This window comes from Palaemon carinicauda, chromosome 13, assembly GCF_036898095.1.
Source record: "Palaemon carinicauda isolate YSFRI2023 chromosome 13, ASM3689809v2, whole genome shotgun sequence".
NCBI classification, from domain to species: Eukaryota; Metazoa; Arthropoda; class Malacostraca; order Decapoda; family Palaemonidae; genus Palaemon; species Palaemon carinicauda.
This window is the reverse complement of record NC_090737.1, coordinates 127,210,629-127,230,113: the sequence shown is the minus strand read 5'-3', so window position 1 is coordinate 127,230,113 and position 19,485 is coordinate 127,210,629. Positions and strand designations below refer to the sequence as shown.

The following is a 19,485-nucleotide window of genomic DNA, read 5'->3' as shown; positions in this document are numbered from 1 at the left end:
GCATCATAAATTTTTTTTTAAATTTATAATACTTTGATTTCTAGCCAAATACATGAACCATGCAATATATTTTTCTTACTCGCTATGTTGTGTTTTTTTTTTACTTTTTCTGATGATGAATATTGGGGCAAGCCACCAGTTTATGAGTTTTTGGGCCCCCTTACATGAAGACAATTAAGGGGGAGCCCAGTGCAAAAATGAGGGGTTTTTGGGTGGGGAATTGAAAAAAAAAAAAAAAAAAAAAAAAAAAAAAAAAAAAAAAATTTGCAGCAATATTAATAGTCAGAAATGCAAAATAAACACAAGGTAACCAGTTGGAAAAATATATGGTTCATGTAAATTGCTGAAAATTAAAGTATCATGATTATCTATGATTTACTCACATCCTTCTAATGGTTTTTGCTCTGCATTGCTTACTTTGCTTGCAAAATTAACATTACATTACTGTTCCTCTGTTTTGGCAAGAAGTAGCCTACATGTTGAGCTGCTCTCACAAGCCCTGTTTGCTCCACCATGGCTTGCTGCTCTCATAGAATTAACATTACAATGCTGCTCCTAAGTTCTAGCAAGTAGTACATGTTGAGCTTCGCTCGCAAGCCCTGTTGGTTATTAATTCTGGGTTATATTTTTAAACTTCTAATGGTTTTTGGCTCTGCTGTGGCTTGCTGTTCTCGCAAAATTAACTAAACAGCACTGCATTTATGTTCTGGCAAGTGGTACATGTTGAGGTGCACTTGCAAGCCTCCTGGGTCATTCATTATTATGGAAATATTTTTTACTTTCACAAGAGCAACAATAGCTTTATACTGAAAGGAGAGCGTTTTCATCATAATTAATTGTTGGCATAGATGAAATTACTGTACACTAGATTTTCAAATCAGATTGCACATACTTCCTTCTTGGAGATGTCTTTATGTGATGATGGTGAAGCTGAAACTGAAGGGAAGTGTGGGAAAAAAATGGCTATTGTAGAACATCTGGGAACTTATGCATAAATATTTGGAAACTCGTTATTGGTTAAAAAAGCCAGGTAATGATTACGTCATGTAAAAAACAGAACAGCTGACAAAAACAAGTGCAAGCAACCTTGTGCAATTACCGACCATCAGTCTCCTAACTGTAAACAATGGAGTTAGAGTGAGAAATAGACTTCACATTTTGATCGACTGATACATAAGTTATTATGCTCCTGTCCCTATTAAGCATATAGAAAAAAATGCCAAACAAGCCTGCACTCGTTATTTTCCTATAGCGAATTCAAGTTCCCTAGTAATTAAGGTATCATATATTAACCAAAATTTTTTATGATTTCCTTATGTTTTGGATAAGTTCTTCTGTTGGAGTTTTGTGCTCTGTCACTCTACTTGTAAATGGCCCAAATGGAACAAAAAGTAATGGGTGATAGATGAAATTTGTTTTTATGAAAGTAAATATCTTTATTCTCTTTAATACTGTAAGGCAAACTTTTAAAAGAAAAGGAACTCTGATGGTGGAAATTTTTACTTTTTTGTTGATACTGTACAGTATATAGTTAGATATAGCCTAGTAAGCTTGGAAAACTATTGTTTAACTGATTACTGTACTATAACTAAATTAAGTTGATTGAATTTCTTATCATTATACTCACTACTGAATAGTTTTGTCTTGTACCGTACAGTATGCAAAATTTATTGTTACTGTGTTAGTTTTTTAAACTACTGTACTGTAATGCTGTAGCTATTTTTAATGTACAATGTATGCTATTTTTTTTCAGCTCAGTTTGATTCAAGATGTCTCATGATGACGAAGTTACGCTGCTTTTTGAAAACAACACTGTACCGCAGGTTCAAGAAATATTAACAAAGACCAGGAATAACATTGAACGGAAAAAAGAAGATCTCAGAATTATGGTTGGGTATGTTAGATTTTCACTTTTGGTTTATTTGGTATGTATGGAATATAGGTATATTATAAGTACACATGCAGATGCCTTTCTTTAATACTATTCCTTAAGCATGCATACTTTATTCCCTTGTCCTTTCTAATGGGCCTGGAGACTTGATATAGTATTTATCCATTTTATTGGTTGTCCTACCATCCCTCTTTTTAATATGATTAGTCTTTTTTATTAATTTCTAAAGTAAGTACTGTTAATTACAAGTGAATGAAGGATATTTTTTCTGAGGATGCATCTTAGATTATACGGAAGGACCTTGTTTTACCTGAATTAAGGCCCATAGGAGAGGAGATTAGCTGTTACTTATGAAGGATTTAATTATTTAGTTTTCAATATTAAACTTACCCGATAATCATGTAGCTGTCAACTCCGTTGCCCGACAGAATTCTATGGAGGGATACGCCAGCTATCACAATACTAGAAGGGGGTGTACTTACCAGCGCCACCTGTGGCCAGGTACTCAAGTACTTCTTGTTGACACCTCCTCAATTATTCCTCTGTCGTGCTTCCGGCAAGACGTTCTGGGATACGCTTATGTTCTTGGAGTATTTTCACGACTTTGGTGAAGTATTTCTCTTTGATTTCGGCTGTCGCTTTACTGGAAACTTCTATATTAGCTTAGTTAGCTTTTGGAATTAATTTGATTAATTATGGTGACGAAGAGAGTATGAACTCTCTTTCACCTTTTAATGGCCGACCCTTCCCTTAGACGGAAGTGTTGGTGTCTAAGAGAGTATAGACTCTCTTTCTTAATTTTGTAACAAAAGTTATAGATTTATTTTATATCTCTCCGCCTCTTATAGGCCTCTTCGATTAACTTCCTTTTATTATAAACTTATTAAAATTAATTTTTATATTTGTTTATATTCGACCTTCCTAATAGTAGGCGGTCTTTTCTTGGTACCGAAGTTAATTAACATTGAGCCCGTCATTTCGGTTTTACCTGTTAACATATTATGCTATTTTAATGTCTTTGAAAGAATTTCTTTGATAGTCTAGTACTGTTTTCAAAGTTGAACTAACGTTTTGTTTTTTCTCTGCAGTTGTTGACGTTCAGAACGTTCAACTTGCACTCTATCGTTACGATAGAGAAAGAGTTTTCACGGTTTCACGTTGCAGTAAGAGTAACCGTGTCTAGCGTTTTGTTCATTCTTTCTTAACTTAATGGTTTTGATCCTAATAAAGGAACTTTTCATTTTGGGAAATATTTCAGTTTTTTTCCTTTAACAATAATATGTTTTAACGATATATATGATTGGGCTCTTCTCTCAGGTTCTAAGTCAAGAGAGAGAGAGAGAGAGAGAGAGAGAGAGAGATAGAGACGGAGGGAGAAAGAGGAGAATAAACGTTTCATTCAAGCCTGCCAGGCGTACGAATAACGTTGTTATCGTTTTTTACTCTTCTCCCTAGTCTCTTTAGGGGAAGAAGGTAAACGTTTCTAGAGTGATCTAGTGTTTAGTCTCTTTCCAGCCACTGAATTATTTATCTTTCATTAGATTTTTCTGTTACATTGTAATTCTGTTTTCGCAATTACTAACTTTTGAGAAAGGATAGAATTGCGTGTTTCAGGTACAAACCACTTAAAGTTTCGAGTTCAGTGAAATAAGTGCAAACAGAAAATCAAAGTGATAAGTGATTAGCGCAAAGTTCAGTGTTGTGCGTGAGGGTACTTCTGTGCGTGCCAGTCGTCCTCCCAGTCCGGGACCTCTTGCAAGCTCCCAAGCCCAGGGGAGAAGCAATGTCGAAGGGCAGAAGGGTTCAGCAGGCCTTGATCGGCGCACAGAAGTATCCTCGGTGGTTGTGGGCGTGTCTTACCGAGACCGTCACTCCCACCCGCAGACGATTGAGCCCTTATTTTGCTCGTCTGCAGAAGAAATTTAGGGGAGAAAACGCTGGTCTCAGGTCTCAAGACCTCTTAAACGTAAAGTCCAGACCTATGCCAGACGTACGAAGTTAGAGTTCAACAACCCGGATGCAGTCATTGGGTTAGCTCTGACTCTCCTCAGTCATCAGTTGAATGCACTCCGCCTAAGAGGAGTAAGGTTCTGCCACAACAGAGCTCGACTGTTAAGGCTTTACCTCAGCCTACTGTAGTTTCTGCCGACCCCAAGTGGACTCTACTACAGTCCATGCAAGCACTGCTTTCGGACTTGATGCGTGAGTGTCGGGCTGAGAGTGTTGCTCCTCCGCCTCCGCCTACACTCCCTCCGCCTGCGCTCGCTCCGCCTGATCGCAGTTCCACCTGCCAGGCGTACGATGTTGAGCCACGTTCTGAGTTTGCTGTTCCCAGTGGTGTTCAGCCTCCGCCTTCCTTAAGGCAACTTTTACAATGGGATCAGGAGGATTATACCTCTCTTCCTCCGCCTCCACTTGCTGCTCCACCAGTGATGCAACACTCGGTTGAGGTACAACAACCTCTCCCGTCCATGAGTCAGTCTCCTCAGCTCTCGCTGCAGCGAGCTCAACCCTCCTCAAGGCAAGCACCTCAACACCTTAGCCTTGCGCCTCAGGAGCCTCAACTTGCGAGATTTTTACTGCGTTCTGCGCAGCCACTACCTTTTCGCTCTCAGCTCACACCGCAGGAACCTCAACTCGTTCCTCAGGAACTTGCTACTGCGCATCCGCCAACCACTCAGCAAGCGCAACCCTTGAGTTCAGCCACTCATGCCAGGAGTCAGCCTCCTCCACCCATGAGCCTACCTTCTGCTGATCAGCCTTTGCAGACTGAGCCTCAGGTGTTCCCTCAACAGAGTCTTGAAGAGGAAACCACAACTATTGTTGTTCCAGCTCGTTCTGACTCTGCTGTTCAGCATACCTTACCTCCATTTTCAAACCTATGATAATGGAGGTTATTTGTATTACTTATAAAAATATATTTGTATTCCTGGCAATATATTTTTAACAATATCGCAAAATATGGCAAAAATATGAATCATGAGTTATGAATGTAAGGTATATATTATGTTGATATTAAAACCCCATGCAAGCATGCATAAAGCACTCTAGCACTGGTCATGGAATTTCTGAGAAATGTTAAACGCCATGCACACGCTCTGCTTACCTTACATGCTCTGCTCACAGCATGCTCTGCATACTACATGCTCTGCATACAGCATGCTCTGCATTCAGCATGCTCTGCATACAACATGCTCTACATACAGCATGCTCTGCATACAGCATGCTCTGCATACAACATGCTCTGCACACAGCATGCTCTGCATTCAGCATGCTCTGCATACAACATGCTCTGCATACAGCATGCTCTGCATTCAGCATGCTCTGCATACAACATGCTCTACATACAGCATGCTCTGCATACAGCATACTCTGCATACAACATGCTCTGCATACCTTACCGCATGCTTCTCAGTCACACATCTTTGGTTGTTGCCAACTCACTAGACTGTCAAGCAGTTTCATAACGTTGCCTTCTAGTCTGCTGCTTTTGCACCAGTGAACCCTCACTGAGAGAACTTAGCTTTTCTAGGATATGGTCCCTGTAGATGAGAAAGTTCTTTTCTCCCTCCTTCTGATATTCCCTTGAGGACTCTGTCATTTGGAGGGAGCCTTTAGCTGCATAGCCTCCTATGGACTTTTATTTAAGCATAACATGCTTCCAGGGAAGGTAATGGTTCCACTTCAGTCGCTAATCCCGTCTGTTACCACACCTGCTCCCATAGACCTTGAGCTGTGTTACAAGACATGCAGTCCAAGCTTAGTCCTTGTTAGAGGATTTTTTTGTTTACGGAGTCAATGTGTCACGGGGAAGACGTTCAACAACCAACAGAAGTGACTTGTTGTGACGCAGTGCGGCAACCTCAGCAACCCGATAAGGAGTTTGTCTGTACGACCCAGACAGTCTAGACAGATTCGGGTTGTCACTGTACTTCCTCGCTTGTCCATGATTGACAGTTCACAGACTGTGCAGCAGTACCATGATCTTGTGTCCGGCTCCGTCAGACGACTGGCTTTTAAGAGCTCCCACAAGTCGTCGCTGTCTGGAGATTTTCAAATGGACTATGGATCTGACCAAGGAACTGGGCCTCCTGGTCAATTTTGAGGAGTCTCAGCTCGTCCCATCCCAGACCATTGTCTCCTTGGGTATGGATCTTCAGAGTCGAGCTTTTCGGACTTTTCCGTCGGCCCCAAGGATCTTCCAAGCCCTAGAATGCATCCAGAGCATGCTGAGAAGGAACCGATGCTCAGTCAGGTAGTGGATGAGTCTAACAGGGACACTTTCATCGCTGGCCCTGTTCATCGTGTTAGGGAGACTCCACCTCCCCCCCCTTCAGTATCATCTAGCTGCTCACTGGATAAAGGACATGACGCTAGAGACGGTCTCAGTCCTGTTTCCGAAGAGAGGAGGTCTTCTCTCGCGTGGTGTAAGAACAGCTTTCTTCTCAAGGAAGTCTACCTTTGGCTGTTCAGAAACACAACCGCCGTCTCCTCTCGGACGCATCAGACACGGGCTGGGGTGCGACTTTGGACGGACAAGAATGCTCGGGAACTTGGAATCAGGAGCAAAGGACACTTCACATCAATTGCAAGGAGTTGTTGGCGGTTATTCTGGCCTTGATAAACTTCAAGTCCCTCCAGCTTAACAAAGTGGTGGAGGTGGACTCTGACAACACCACAGCCCTGGCTTATATCTTCAAGCAGGGAGGGACTCTTTCGTGGAAGTTGTTCTAGATCGCAAGGGACCTACTCATCTGGTCTAAAGATCGAAAGCTAACTGGTAACGAGGTTCATTCAGGGCGGTATGAATGTCATGGCAGATCACCTCAGACGGAAGGGTCAGGTCATCCCCACAGAGTGGACCCTTCTCAAGAATGTTTGCAGCAGACTTTGGGCCCTGTGGGGTCAGCCAACCATAGATCTGTTCACTACCTCGATAACCTAGAGACTCCTGTTGTATTGTTCTCCGATTCCAGACCCAGCAGCAGTTCACGTGGATGCTTTTCTGCTGGATTGGTTCCATCTCGACCTGTATGCATTCCCGCCGTTCAAGATTGTCAACAGGGTACTTCAGAAGTTCTCCTCTCACAAAGGGACACGGCTGACGTTGGTTGGCTCCGCTCTGGCCCGCGAGAGAATGGTTCTTAGAGGTACTGCAATGGCTGGTCGACATTCCCAGGACTCTTCCTCTAGGAGTGAACCTTCTAAGTCTACCTCACGTAAAGAAGGTACACCAATCCTCCACGCTCTTCGTCTGACTGCCTTCAGACTTTCGAAAGACTCTCAAGAGCTAGGGGCTTTTCGAAGGAAGCAGCCAGAGCGATTGCCAAAGCAAGGAGAACATCCACTCTCAGTATCTATCAGTCTATAGGGGAAGTCTTCCGTAGCTGGTACAAGACCAATGCAGTTTCCTCAACCAGTACCACTGTAACCCAGATTGCTGACTTCCTGTTATATCTAAGGAAAGTAAGATCCCTTTCAGCTCCTACGATCAAGGGTTACAGAAGTATGTTGGCAGCGGTTTTCCGCCACAGAGGCTTGGATCTTTCCACCAACAAAGATCTACAGGACCTCCCTAGGTCTTTTGAGACCTCAAAGGAACGTCGGTTGTCCACTCCAGGCTGGAATCTAGACGTGGTCCTAAGGTTCCTTATGTCATCAAGATTTGAACCTCTCCAATCAGCCTCTTTTTAGGACCTCACATTAAAAACTCTTTTCCTCGTGTGCTTGACAACAGCTAAAAGAGTAAGTGAGATCCACGCCTTCAGCAGGATCATTGTTTTCACATCTGAAACGGCTACATGTTCCTTGCAGCTCGGTTTTCGCTAAACGAGCTTCCTTCACGTCCTTGGCCTAAGTCGTTCGAGATCCCAAGCCTGTCCAACTTGGTGGGGAATGGTCTGAAGAGAGTACTTTGCCCAGTTAGAGCTCTTAGGTACTATCTAAAAAGGTCTTAACCTTTACAAGGACAATCAGAAGCCTTATAGTGTGCTATCAAGAAACCTTCTTTTCCAAGTTCTAAGAACTCAGTTTCTTACTATTCAGGCTTCTGATTAGAGAAACACATTCTCATCTGAAGGAAGAAGACCTTGCTTTGCTGAAGGTAAGGACACATGAAGTGGGAGCTGTGGCTACTTCAGTGGCCTTCAAACAGAGCCATTCTCTGCAGAGTGTTATGGATGCAACCTATTGGAGAAGCAAGTCAGTGTTCACATCATTCTATCTCAAAGATGTCCAGTCTCTTTACGAGTACTGCTACACCCTGGGACCATTCGTAGCAACGAATGCAGTAGTAGGCGAGGGCTCAGCCACTACATTCCCATAATCCCATAACCTTTTAACCTTTCTCTTGAATACTTTTTATGGGTTGTACGGTCGGCTAAGAAGCCTTCCACATCCTTGTTGATTTGGCGGGTGGTCAATTCTTTCTTGAGAAGCGCCGAGGTTAAAGGTTGTGATGAGGTCCTTTAGTATGGGTTGCAGCCCTGTATACTTTAGCACCTTTGAGTTGATTCAGCCTCCCAAGAGGAACGCTGCGCTCAGTAAGGAAGACGATCTTATTAAAGGCAGAGTAACGGTTCAAGTCGACTTCCTTACCAGGTACTTATTATTTCATTGTTATTGTGGATAACTGATTATATGAAATACGGGATACTTAGCTATCCTTTAATCTTGTACACTGGTTTTCACCCACCCCCCTGGGTGTGAATCAGCTACATGATTATCGGGTAAGTTTAATATTGAAAAATGTTATTTTTATTAGTAAAATAAATTTTTGAATATACTTACCCGATAATCATGATTTAATCGACCCTCCCTTCCTCCCCATAGAGAACCAGTGGACCGAGGAATAATTGAGGAGGTGTCAACAAGAAGTACTTGAGTACCTGGCCACAGGTGGCGCTGGTAAGTACACCCCCTTCTAGTATTGTGATAGCTGGCGTATCCCTCCATAGAATTCTGTTGGGCAACGGAGTTGACAGCTACATGATTATCGGGTAAGTATATTCAAAAATTTATTTTACTAATAAAAATAACATATTTTAGTCAGGTTTTAAATTTTTAATGTCCTAAGTCTTCATCTACAGGCTTAATGTTCTTGTTTTTTCAGGGAGAGGTATAGAGACCTCATAGAAGCAGCAGATACGATAGCAGAGATGCAAGAAAGTGCAAATGCTATATGCAAAAATATACAAACAATGGAAGGTCTTTGCGAGAGTCTTCAGCAACGTGGTCTTATCGGATTTAAAACGAAGAGTCATCCTGTTATTGGTAATGATCGGTAAGTATATTTTGTTTATGAGGGTTTTTTTATTGTGGTATCAGAAAATCATTAATTTAGGATTTGAAAATATGGTAGCTACCATTTAAAACATGAATTATTTTAACCTTTTTAACTTAATATAGAAGGAATAATCTCTAGACATGTTAGATTCCCAGTAGTACAAAATGTCTATTGACATGCGGCAGGACTTTAAGGAAAATTAGAAATTTTAGAATTTGTCATATTTTTATAACCTCACCAGATTTATATTCTTGAGGAAAACACAATTGTGAACGGCATGTAAAGTTTGAATATAAATTAAAGGGTAAATTATGTTAAGTTGATTTTTTCTATTTTTTTTTTCATTGCATAGAAATTTATTGCTCTTAATCAGTCAGACATAAGATATAGACTTTTACAGGTATATGTAAATGCTCTGTCAAATATTTACAGGTCATCTACTTCTGGAAACCATCACTCCCTTGCTGTTCAGGTGAAATTGTTGGTAACAATCCCAGAAACCTTGTGGAGTCTAACTGAGCATGGACAATACCTGCAAGCTACCCAATTACTCTTACTTGCACATCATACACACACTGCTCTGCAACTGTCACCAAATGCTGCCAAGGTAAACAGTTGCACCTTTGTCTTTTCTTAATAGTTCTCAGTGCTGCTAAAATTGACTGTATTCTAAGGTACTGTATTGCATAATATTAAAAGTCATATGATTTTTTTCTGGTTTGCAAAGTATATTGTAGTAATTCTGTCTTTTTCTTTTTGCCTTTGTAATGAATTTACTTCTTGAAAGTAAACACATGTACAGTGTCGTATGAATTGGTATAAAGGAATTGACATAAAGTTTTTAATATCTTTGCAGTTATCTTACTTTGCATTGTATAAAGCCAATTTAATAAGTATAGCCAGGCTGAATCCCTTTAACAAAGGAAATTTATAAATCTAAGTAAGTGGGATTTATGAATAAAATGTAGGCATGTTTATATGAGTCCATTGTTCAGCATCTAGGAAGTGCTTGATAGTAGTAGCAGCTGAAAGTGCAAAGAAAATTTCAGCCCCCTTAAAACAGGAATTCCTGTCTTTATGGTGGTACGTTTCATGAACATTGTGTCACAGCATTTACCAGCTGGCTCATGGCATTCTAGATTCCTTAGCATTGAAGAGTTAATAGGTAGTGTGCTCATGTTTCCATGAAGAACTGACAGGTTTGCCATTCTTTTACAGGTAACTTCGTGGTTTCCAGTCATTGAACGTCAGTGGGCTAGTATTACGCAGTTCAGGTCAACGATTGTGAGGGGATGTTCTAATTTGATTAGTACAGAAGTAGATGATACCCAGGTTTGTAGCTTTCATCGTTTTGTTTACAGGCGAGCCATACTGTTTAACCTGTAGTAGTTGTTGGTCATGTTCTGTATTAATGTAATTGTGTAGCTTATTATAGTGGTACTGATGATCTTTTGGTTAGATTATTTGTCAAATTAAGATTTTCAGGTTCCATGCATACTGTACAGTCTGCATTGTATGTGATCAGTAGTAAAAAGGTTCTGGGAATTCTAGTTGTTCCGTAACCGAAATACAAACCACGCTATTTACAAAGGGTATTACTTTTAGCGTAGCTGAAATGGCGAGCCATTAGAATTTAACGAGGGTGTATTACCCCCGCGCTAGTTAGCGGGGGGGGGGCGGGGGGTAGGGGAGTGGTAGCTAGCTACCCCTCCTCCCCCTCACACAGGTGAATACCCACTTTCACTTTTGGCTCGGACTGTGACAGACGTCTCTGTCTTGGTCCTCGCTTGGCAGCCATTGTCTGTTTTGTCTTTACTTAATCGCTTACTTTTCTTTTACTCAATACATATGTAAACATGTTTTTCAATATTAATCTTACCCGATAATCATGTAGCTGTCAACTCTGTTGCCGACAGAAATCTACGGTCGGGATACGCCAGCGATCGCTATACAGGTGGGGGTGAACACAACAGCGCCATCTGTGGTCAGGTACTCCAGTACTTCTTGTCAACACCACCTCAATTTTTCCTCTGTCGTGCCTCCGGCTAGACCTACATGGATACGCTGTTGATTCTGGAGTTATTGCTCACGATTTGGTGATGTATTTGCTCTAGAGTTTAGCCTTCGCTATTCAGGAAGCTTTATCATTAGCTTAGCAAGTTTTTGGAATTAATTTGATTTAATTTTTTATTTAATTTTGGTGACGAAGAGAGTATGAACTCTCTTTCACTTTTAATGGCCGACCCTTCCCTTAGACGGAAGTGTTGGTGTCGAAGAGAGTATAGACTCTCTTTCTTAATTTTGCTTAACAAAAGTTATAGATTTATTTTATATCTCTCCGCCTTTTATAGGCCTCTTCGATTAACTTCCTTTTATTATAAACTTATTAAAATTAATTTTTATATTTGTTTATATTCGACCTTTCCTAATAGTAGGCGGTCTTTTCTTGGAACCGAAGTTAATTAACATTGAGCCCGTCATTTCGTTTTTACCTGTTAACATATTATGCTATTTTAATGTTTTTGAAAGAATTTCTTTGATAGTCTCGTACTGTTTTCAAAGTTGAACTAACGTTTTGTTTTGTCTCTGCAGTTGTTGACGTTCAGAACGTTCAACTTGCGCTCTATCGTTACGATAGAGAGAGAGTATTCACGGTGTCACGTTGCAGTAAGAGTAAACCGATTCTAGCGTTTTGTTCATTCTTTCTTAGCTTAAAGGGTTTTAATTCTAATAAAGGAACTTTTTATTTGGGAAATCTTTCAGTTTTTTTCCTTTAACAATAATATGTTTTAACGATATATATAATTGGGCTCATCTCTCAGGTTCTAAGTCAAGAGAGAGAGAGAGAGAGATAGAGACGGAGGGAGAGAGAGGAGGATAAACGTTTCGTTCAAGCGGGTAACGTTGTTATCGTTTTTGCTCTTCTCCCTAGTCTCTTTAGGGGAAGAAGGTAAACGTTTCTAGAGTTTTATTCTTGTTCCCAGGCTTTATGCGGTGAGAGATTTTAAACGTAGTTTATTTGATCTAGTGTTTAGTCTCTTTTCCAGCCACTGAATTATTTATCTTTCATTATGTTTTTCTGTTACATTGTAATACTGTTTTCGCAATTACTAACTTTTAATGAAGGATAGAATTGCGTGTTTCAGGTACAAACCACTTAAAGTTTCGAGTTCAGTGAAATAAGTGCAAACAGAAAATCAAAAGTGATAAAGTGATAAGCGCAAAGTGTTACAGTGTTGCGTTCGAGGGTTCGTCTGTTCGTGCCAGTTGTTCGCCTAGTCTGGGACCTCTTACAAGCTCCCAAGCCCAGGGGAGAAGTAACGTCGAAGGACTTATGGGTTCATCAGGCCTTGATCGACGAACAGACGTTTCCCTCCGTGGTTTCGGGTGTAACCAACTCACGTAGCCGACGTGATCACCCCACCCACACAAAGACGAGAGAGCCCATTTATTCCTCGTCTGCGGAAGAGGTTTCTCGCAGAAACCATGGACCAAATCTTGCAGCTTTTAAGTGCAAGTCGGTCCCTTCCGCGCAAGTCCAACTCCTAGGTGGAGCCATTAGCACTGGGTCAGTTCGGACTTGCTGCAGTACGACAACTGCACACCTCCCAGAGAGGCAAGGTGGTACCGCAACAGGCAGTAACTCCGTCTGTTGCCGCACCAGCTGTTTTAGACCCTCAGTCTCAACGGACAGTAGCTCCGTTTGTTGTTGTCTTTCTTAGACTCTAGTGGTCTATGCTGCAGACAATGCAGTCTCAGCTTGCGGTGTTGATGCAGGAGTTTCAGGCAGAGAAGGTTAGCACACCTCCTCCTGCGAGCGCTCCTCCACCTCTGCGCAGTCCACCCTGCCAGACGTATGATGTTGAGGCTCCTCCTGCCTCCATGCGTGAGCTGCCGCATTGGGAGTTGCCAGGTACCAGCGCTATGCAGCAACCTCCACTTTCCTTGAGGCAGGAGCCTCTTGCTATGCGGCAACCTCCTCAACCCTTGAGGCAGGAGCCTCATGCTTTGCAGCAACCTCCTCTTCCCTTGAGGCAGGAGCCTCATGCGTTGCGGCAACCTCCTCCATCCTTGAGGCAGCAGCCTCATGCGTTGCAGCAACCTCCACCATCCTTGAGGCAGCAGCCTCAGGCTATGCGGCAACCGCCTCAACTCTTGAGGCAAGAGCCTCAACTCTTGAGGCAAGAACCTCAACTCTTGAGGCAAGAGCCTCAACTCTTGAGGCAAGAGCCTCAACTCTTGAGGCTAGAACCTCAACTCTTGAGGCAAGAGCCTCAACTCTTGAGGCAAGAGCCTCTCTCTGCGCAGCTACCTCCTCAACCCTTGAGGCAGACGCAACTCTTGAGGCAGGAACCTCATGCTATGCGGCAACCTCCTCTAACCATGAGGCAGGAGCCTCATGCTATGAGGAGCCTCATGCTATGCGGCATCCTCCTCAAACCATGAGGCAGGAGCCTCATGCTATGCGGCATCCTCCTCAACCCATGAGGCAGGAGCCTCATGCTATGAGGAGCCTCATGCTATGCGGCATCCTCCTCAACCCATGAGGCAGGGACCTCATGCTATGAGGAGCCTCATGCTATGCGGCATCCTCCTCAACCCATGAGGCAGGAGCCTCATGCTATGCGGCAACCTCCTCTACCCATGAGGCAGGAGCCTCATGCTATGCGGCATCCTCCTCAACCCATGAGGCAGGAGCCTCATGCTATGCGGCATCCTCCTCAACCCATGAGGCAGGAGTCTCATGCTATGAGGAGCCTCATGCTATGCGGCATCCTCCTCAAACCATGAGGCAGGAGCCTCATGCTATGCGGCAACCGCCTCAACCCATGAGGCAGGAGCCTCATACTATGCGGCATCCTCCTCAACGCATGCGGCATGAGCCTCATCCCTTGCAGCATGAGCCTCATCCCATGCAGCATGAGCCTCATACCATGCAGCATGAGCCTCATCCCATGCAGCATGAGCCTCATCCCATGCAGCATAAGCCGCACGCCATGCAACATGCTCTGCTTACCTTACAGCATGCTCTACATACAGCATGCTCTGCATACAGCATGCTCTGCATACCTTACCGCATGCTCCTCAGTCACACATCTTTGGTTGTTGCCAACTCACTAGACTGTCAAGCAGTTTCATAACGTTGCCTTCTAGTCTGCTGCTTTTGCACCAGTGAAACCCTCACTGAGAGAACTTAGCTTTTCTCGGATATGGTTCCTGTAGATGAGAAAGTGCTATTCTCCCTCCTTCTGATATTCCCTTGAGGACTCTGTCATTTGGACAGGAGCCTTTAGCTGCTTAGCCTCCTATGGACTTTTATTTAAGCATAACATGCTTCCAGGGAGGGTATGGTTCCACTTCAGTCGCTAACCCCGTCTGTTACCACACCTGCTCCCATAGACCTTGAGCTTTGTTGCAAGACATGCAGTCCAAGCTTAGTCCTTGTTAGAGGATTTTTTTGTTTACGGAGTCAGTGTGTCACTGGGAAGACGTTCAACAACCAGCACAAGTGACTTGTTGTGACGCAGTGCGGCAACCTCAGCAACCCGATAAGGAGTTGTCTGTACGACCCAGACAGTCTAGACAGCTTCGGGTTGTCGCTGTACTTCCTCGCTTCCCCATGGTTGACAGTTCACAGACTGTGCAGCAGTACCATGATCTTGTGTCCGGCTCCGTCAGACGACTAGCTTTTAAGAGCTCCCACAAGTCGTCGCTGTCTGGAGATTCTCAGATGGACTATGGATCTGACCAAGGAACTGGGCCTCCTGGTCAATTTTGAGGAGTCCCAGCTCGTCCCATCCCAGACCATTGTCTACCTGGGTATGGATCTTCAGAGTCGAGCTTTTCGGGCTTTTCCGTCGGCCCCAAGGATCTACTAAGCCCTAGAATGCATCCAGAGCATGCTGAGAAGGAACCGATGCTCAGTCAGGTAGTGGATGAGTCTAACAGGGACACTTTCATCGCTGGCCCTGTTCATCGAGTTAGGGAGACGCCACCTCCTCCCCCTTCAGTATCATCTAGCGGCTCACTGGATAAAGGACATGACGCTAGAGACGGTCTCAGTTCCTGTTTCCGAAGAAAGGAGGTCTACTCTCACGTGGTGAAAGAACAGCTTTCTTCTCAAGGAAGTCTACCTTTGGCTGTTCAGAAACCCGACCGCCGTCTCTTCTCTGACGCATCAGACACGGGCTGGGGTTGCGACTTTGTACGGACAGGAATTCTCGGGAACATGGAATCAGGAGCTAAGGACACTTCACATCTATTGCAAGGAGCTGTTGGCGGTTCATCTGGCCTTGATAAACTTCAAGTCCCTCCAGCTTAACAAGGTGGTGGAGGTGGACTCTGACAACACCACAGCCTTGGCTTACATCTCCAAGCAGGGAGGGACTCATTCGTGGAAGTTGTTCTAGATCGCAAGGGACCTCCTCATCTGGTCAAAAGATCGAAAGCTCACGCTGGTAACGAGGTTCATTCAGGGCGATATGAATGTCATGGCAGATCGCCTTAGCCGGAAGGGTCAGGTCATCCCCACAGAGTAGACCCTTCACAAGAATGTTTGCAGCAGACTTTGGGCCCTGTGGGGTCAGCCAACCATAGATCTGTTCACTACCTCGATAACCTAGAGGCTCCCGTTGTATTGTTCTCCGATTCCAGACCCAGCAGCAGTTCACGTGGATGCTTTTCTGCTGGATTGGTCCCATCTCGACCTGTATGTATTCCCGCCGTTCAAGATTGTCAACAGGGTACTTCAGAAGTTCGCCTCTCGCAAAGGGACACAGCTGATGTTGGTTGGCTCCGCTCTGGCCCGCGAGAGAATGGTTCATAGAGGTACTGCAATGGCTGGTCGACATTCCCAGGACTCTTCCTCTAGGAGTGGACCTTCTACGTCTACCTCACGTAAAGAAGGTACACCCAAACCTCCACGCTCTTCGTCTGACTGCCTTCAGACTTTCGAAAGACTCTCAAGAGCTAGGGGCTTTTCGAAGGAGGCAGCCAGAGCGATTGCCAGAGCAAGGAGGACATCCACTCTCAGAGTCTATCAGTCTAAAGGGGAAGTCTTCCGAAGCTGGTACAAGGCCAATGCAGTTTCCTCAACCAGTACCACTGTAACCCAGATTGCTGACTTCCTGTTACATCTAAGGAACGTAAGATCCCTTTCAGCTCCTACGATTAAGGGTTACAGAAGTATGTTGGCAGCGGTTTTCCGCCACAGAGGCTTGGATCTTTCCACCAACAAAGATCTACAGGACCTCCTTAGGTCTTTTGAGACCTCAAAGGAACGTCGGTTGTCCACTCCAGGCTGGAATCTAGACGTGGTCCTAAGGTTCCTTATGTCATCAAGATTTGAACCTCTCCAATCAGCCTCTTTTAAGGACCTCACATTAAAAACTCTTTTCCTCGTGTGCTTGACAACAGCTAAAAGAGTAAGTGAGATCCACGCCTTCAGCAGGAACATAGTTTTCACATCTGAAACGGCTACATGTTCCTTGCAGCTCGGTTTTTTGCTAAACGAGCTTCCTTCACGTCCTTGGCCTAAGTCGTTCGAGATCCCAAGCCTGTCCAACTTGGTGGGGGACGAACTGGAGAGAGTACTTTGCCCAGTTAGAGCTCTTAGGTACTATCTAAAAAGGTCATAACCTTTACGAGGACAATCAGAAGTCTTATGGTGTGATATCAAGAAGCCTTCTCTTCCAAGGTCTAAGAACTCAGTTTCTTACCTATTCAGGCTCCTGATTAGGGAAGCACATTCTCATCTGAAGGAAGAAGACCTTGCTTTGCTGAAGGTAAGGACACATGAAGTGAGAGCTGTGGCTACTTCAGTGGCCTTCAAACAGAACCGTTCTCTGCAGAGTGTTATGGATGCAACCTATTGGAGAAGCAAGTCAGTGTTCGCATCATTCTATCTCAAAGATGTCCAGTCTCTTTACGAGAACTGCTACACCCTGGGACCATTCGTAGCAACGAATGCAGTAGTAGGCGGGGGCTCAGCCACTACATTCCCATAATCCCATAACCCTTTTAACCTTTCTCTTGAATACTTTTTATGGGTTGTACGGTCGGCTAAGAAGCCTTCCACATCCTTGTTGATTTGGCGGGTGGTCAATTCTTTCTTGAGAAGCGCCGAGGTTAAAGGTTGTGATGAGGTCCTTTAGTATGGGTTGCAGCCCTTTATACTTCAGCACCTAAGAGTCGTTCAGCATCCTAAGAGGACCGCTACGCTCAGTAAGGAAGACGTACTTAATAAAGGCAGAGTAATGGTTCAAGTCGTCTTCCTTACCAGGTACTTATTTATTTTATGTTATTTTTGAATAACTAATAAAATAAAATACGGGATACTTAGCTTCTTTGTTAACATGTATGCTGGTCTCCACCCACCACCCTGGGTGTGAATCAGCTACATGATTATCGGGTAAGATTAATATTGAAAAATTTTATTTTCATTAGTAAAATAAATTTTTGAATATACTTACCCGATAATCATGATTTAATTGACCCACCCTTCCTCCCCATAGAGAACCAGTGGACCGAGGAAAAAATTGAGGTGGTGTTGACAAGAAGTACTGGAGTACCTGACCACAGATGGCGCTGTTGTGTTCACCCCCACCTGTATAGCGATCGCTGGCGTATCCCGACCGTAGATTTCTGTCGGCAACAGAGTTGACAGCTACATGATTATCGGGTAAGTATATTCAAAAATTTATTTTACTAATGAAAATAACATTTTCATGTTTGTATATATATTTGAGTATAGAAATAAGTAAGTTTCCTTTTCAGATGTGTGTGTGTAGTGTACTGTACGATATCTACGTGGAGGCCTCGGCAGTTAGGCCACCACGGCGTATTTTATGGGTGGCGATCGAGTTTGACTTGTGTCTTTCTCTCTCTCTCTCTCTTGAGGTCGTTCACCCTTTTACTACGTGTTACTACGCCCTTGTAGCCTAGCTTCCTTTCCGTGTGGGGGGTTGCTACGCCGTACGTTTGTATCAATTAGTTATGAATCTAATTGTAGTTGTTTTTTGTTTTTCAGCTTGTAGAACGATTCCTTTTGGGGTTTTCGTTCTTTCTTTAGTGTTCATTCATTTTTAAATTACATAATTACATAGTTACATAATTATAATTGTTATAATTCTGTTTTGGTTACAGCTCTTCTTCCGCGAGTGTAAGTGGTTGTGAGGGCACGTGCCTGTTGTGTAATTCTTGTTCCTTTCCCTCGGGATTCCTCTTCGGAGCCTTCCCGGGGGAATGAATGTGTACTAATATTATTTGTTTTATTTTTTTACAGTTACCGATCTAGTTCGTTTCTGTAATAAAGCAACGGTGTGAGCTGTCTGGTTGAGTCCTGGGGATTCGGCTGTTGCTGCCTCCCCCCTTGTATTTTCGTCAGGGGCGTGTCTCCTTCTACTGGTAGTACTCCCGTGTTGACGGACAGCTCTCCAGTTCATTTTAGAACAGTCAGGAGGCTTGCCTCCTTGGGCAGATAACTTTCCTTTCGAGGGAAGTTTTTCCTGTCCAGGCTTGAGTTTTTCTCCTTTTGGGGGGTTCTTCTCTTGCCTTTTTTTCGTGCGACTATGCTCTTGGTGCTGAGCGGTCGCACCTGCAGTTTCGCTCAAGGGGCTGGGCAACTGCAGGAGCTCCTCTTCGGAGGATTGCTCCTTTTAGGTCACTGGCTGACCAGTCTCTTCCACGAAGTGTTTCTCTTTCGTTCGCGAGAGAGTACACTCATAGAGACTCCTCTTCGGAGGTTTCTTCTGTTGCTGTTGGCCTCCCTCGCCGTAAGGCCCTCCGTCCGCCTCGTCGTAAGGGCCTCTCATCTCCCTATAAGGGTGCTTGAGGCGCCTTTTGGATCTCCGTTTGCAGCCTACAACTCCTTTTTCTTGATCTTCCGCCTTGGTGCAGATGGACAGCAGTCTGATCTCGTCTTCCGACGGGCAACGGTCTGCCCGACGGACAGCGGTCTTCCGACGGACATCAGTCTCCCGGCGGACAACGATCCCTTCGGGGCAAAGGGTTGCCCCCACGGGGGTTCTTCCCTTGCGTGTCAGGGTTTCCCTGCGCGCATGCTGCTCATCAGCGCTCTCCTGTTCGTCAGCGCTTTCAAGATGATCTTCCCTGCGGTTCCTGTTTGTTCCTGTTACGCGCCCTGTGCGCCCACGTTCGCCCTCGCGATCTAGAACGTCGGTTCAGGTCAGGGTCAAGGACTCTTCTTCTTTGCGCAGGCTTCCACGCGTAGCCTTCTGCTCGTCAGCGATCATCAGCTCATCAGCGATCATCAGCTCGCCAGCGATCATCAGCTCGTCAGCGATCATCA

The 19,485-nt window shown here is 44.1% G+C and overlaps 1 protein-coding gene across 1 annotated transcript in view; it reads left to right on the top strand.

The window, feature by feature from the left end:
• The window catches only part of LOC137652407 (conserved oligomeric Golgi complex subunit 1-like), a 78,706-nt gene that overhangs the window by 9,506 nt on the left and 49,715 nt on the right, over positions 1-19,485 (top strand). Inside the window, exons 2-5 of the mRNA XM_068385801.1 lie at positions 1,754-1,894; positions 9,003-9,173; positions 9,609-9,783; positions 10,395-10,508. Of these exons, the coding sequence (XP_068241902.1) occupies positions 1,770-1,894; positions 9,003-9,173; positions 9,609-9,783; positions 10,395-10,508 (585 nt within the window). The 5' untranslated portion in view covers positions 1,754-1,769. The remainder of the gene's footprint in view (positions 1-1,753; positions 1,895-9,002; positions 9,174-9,608; positions 9,784-10,394; positions 10,509-19,485) is intronic.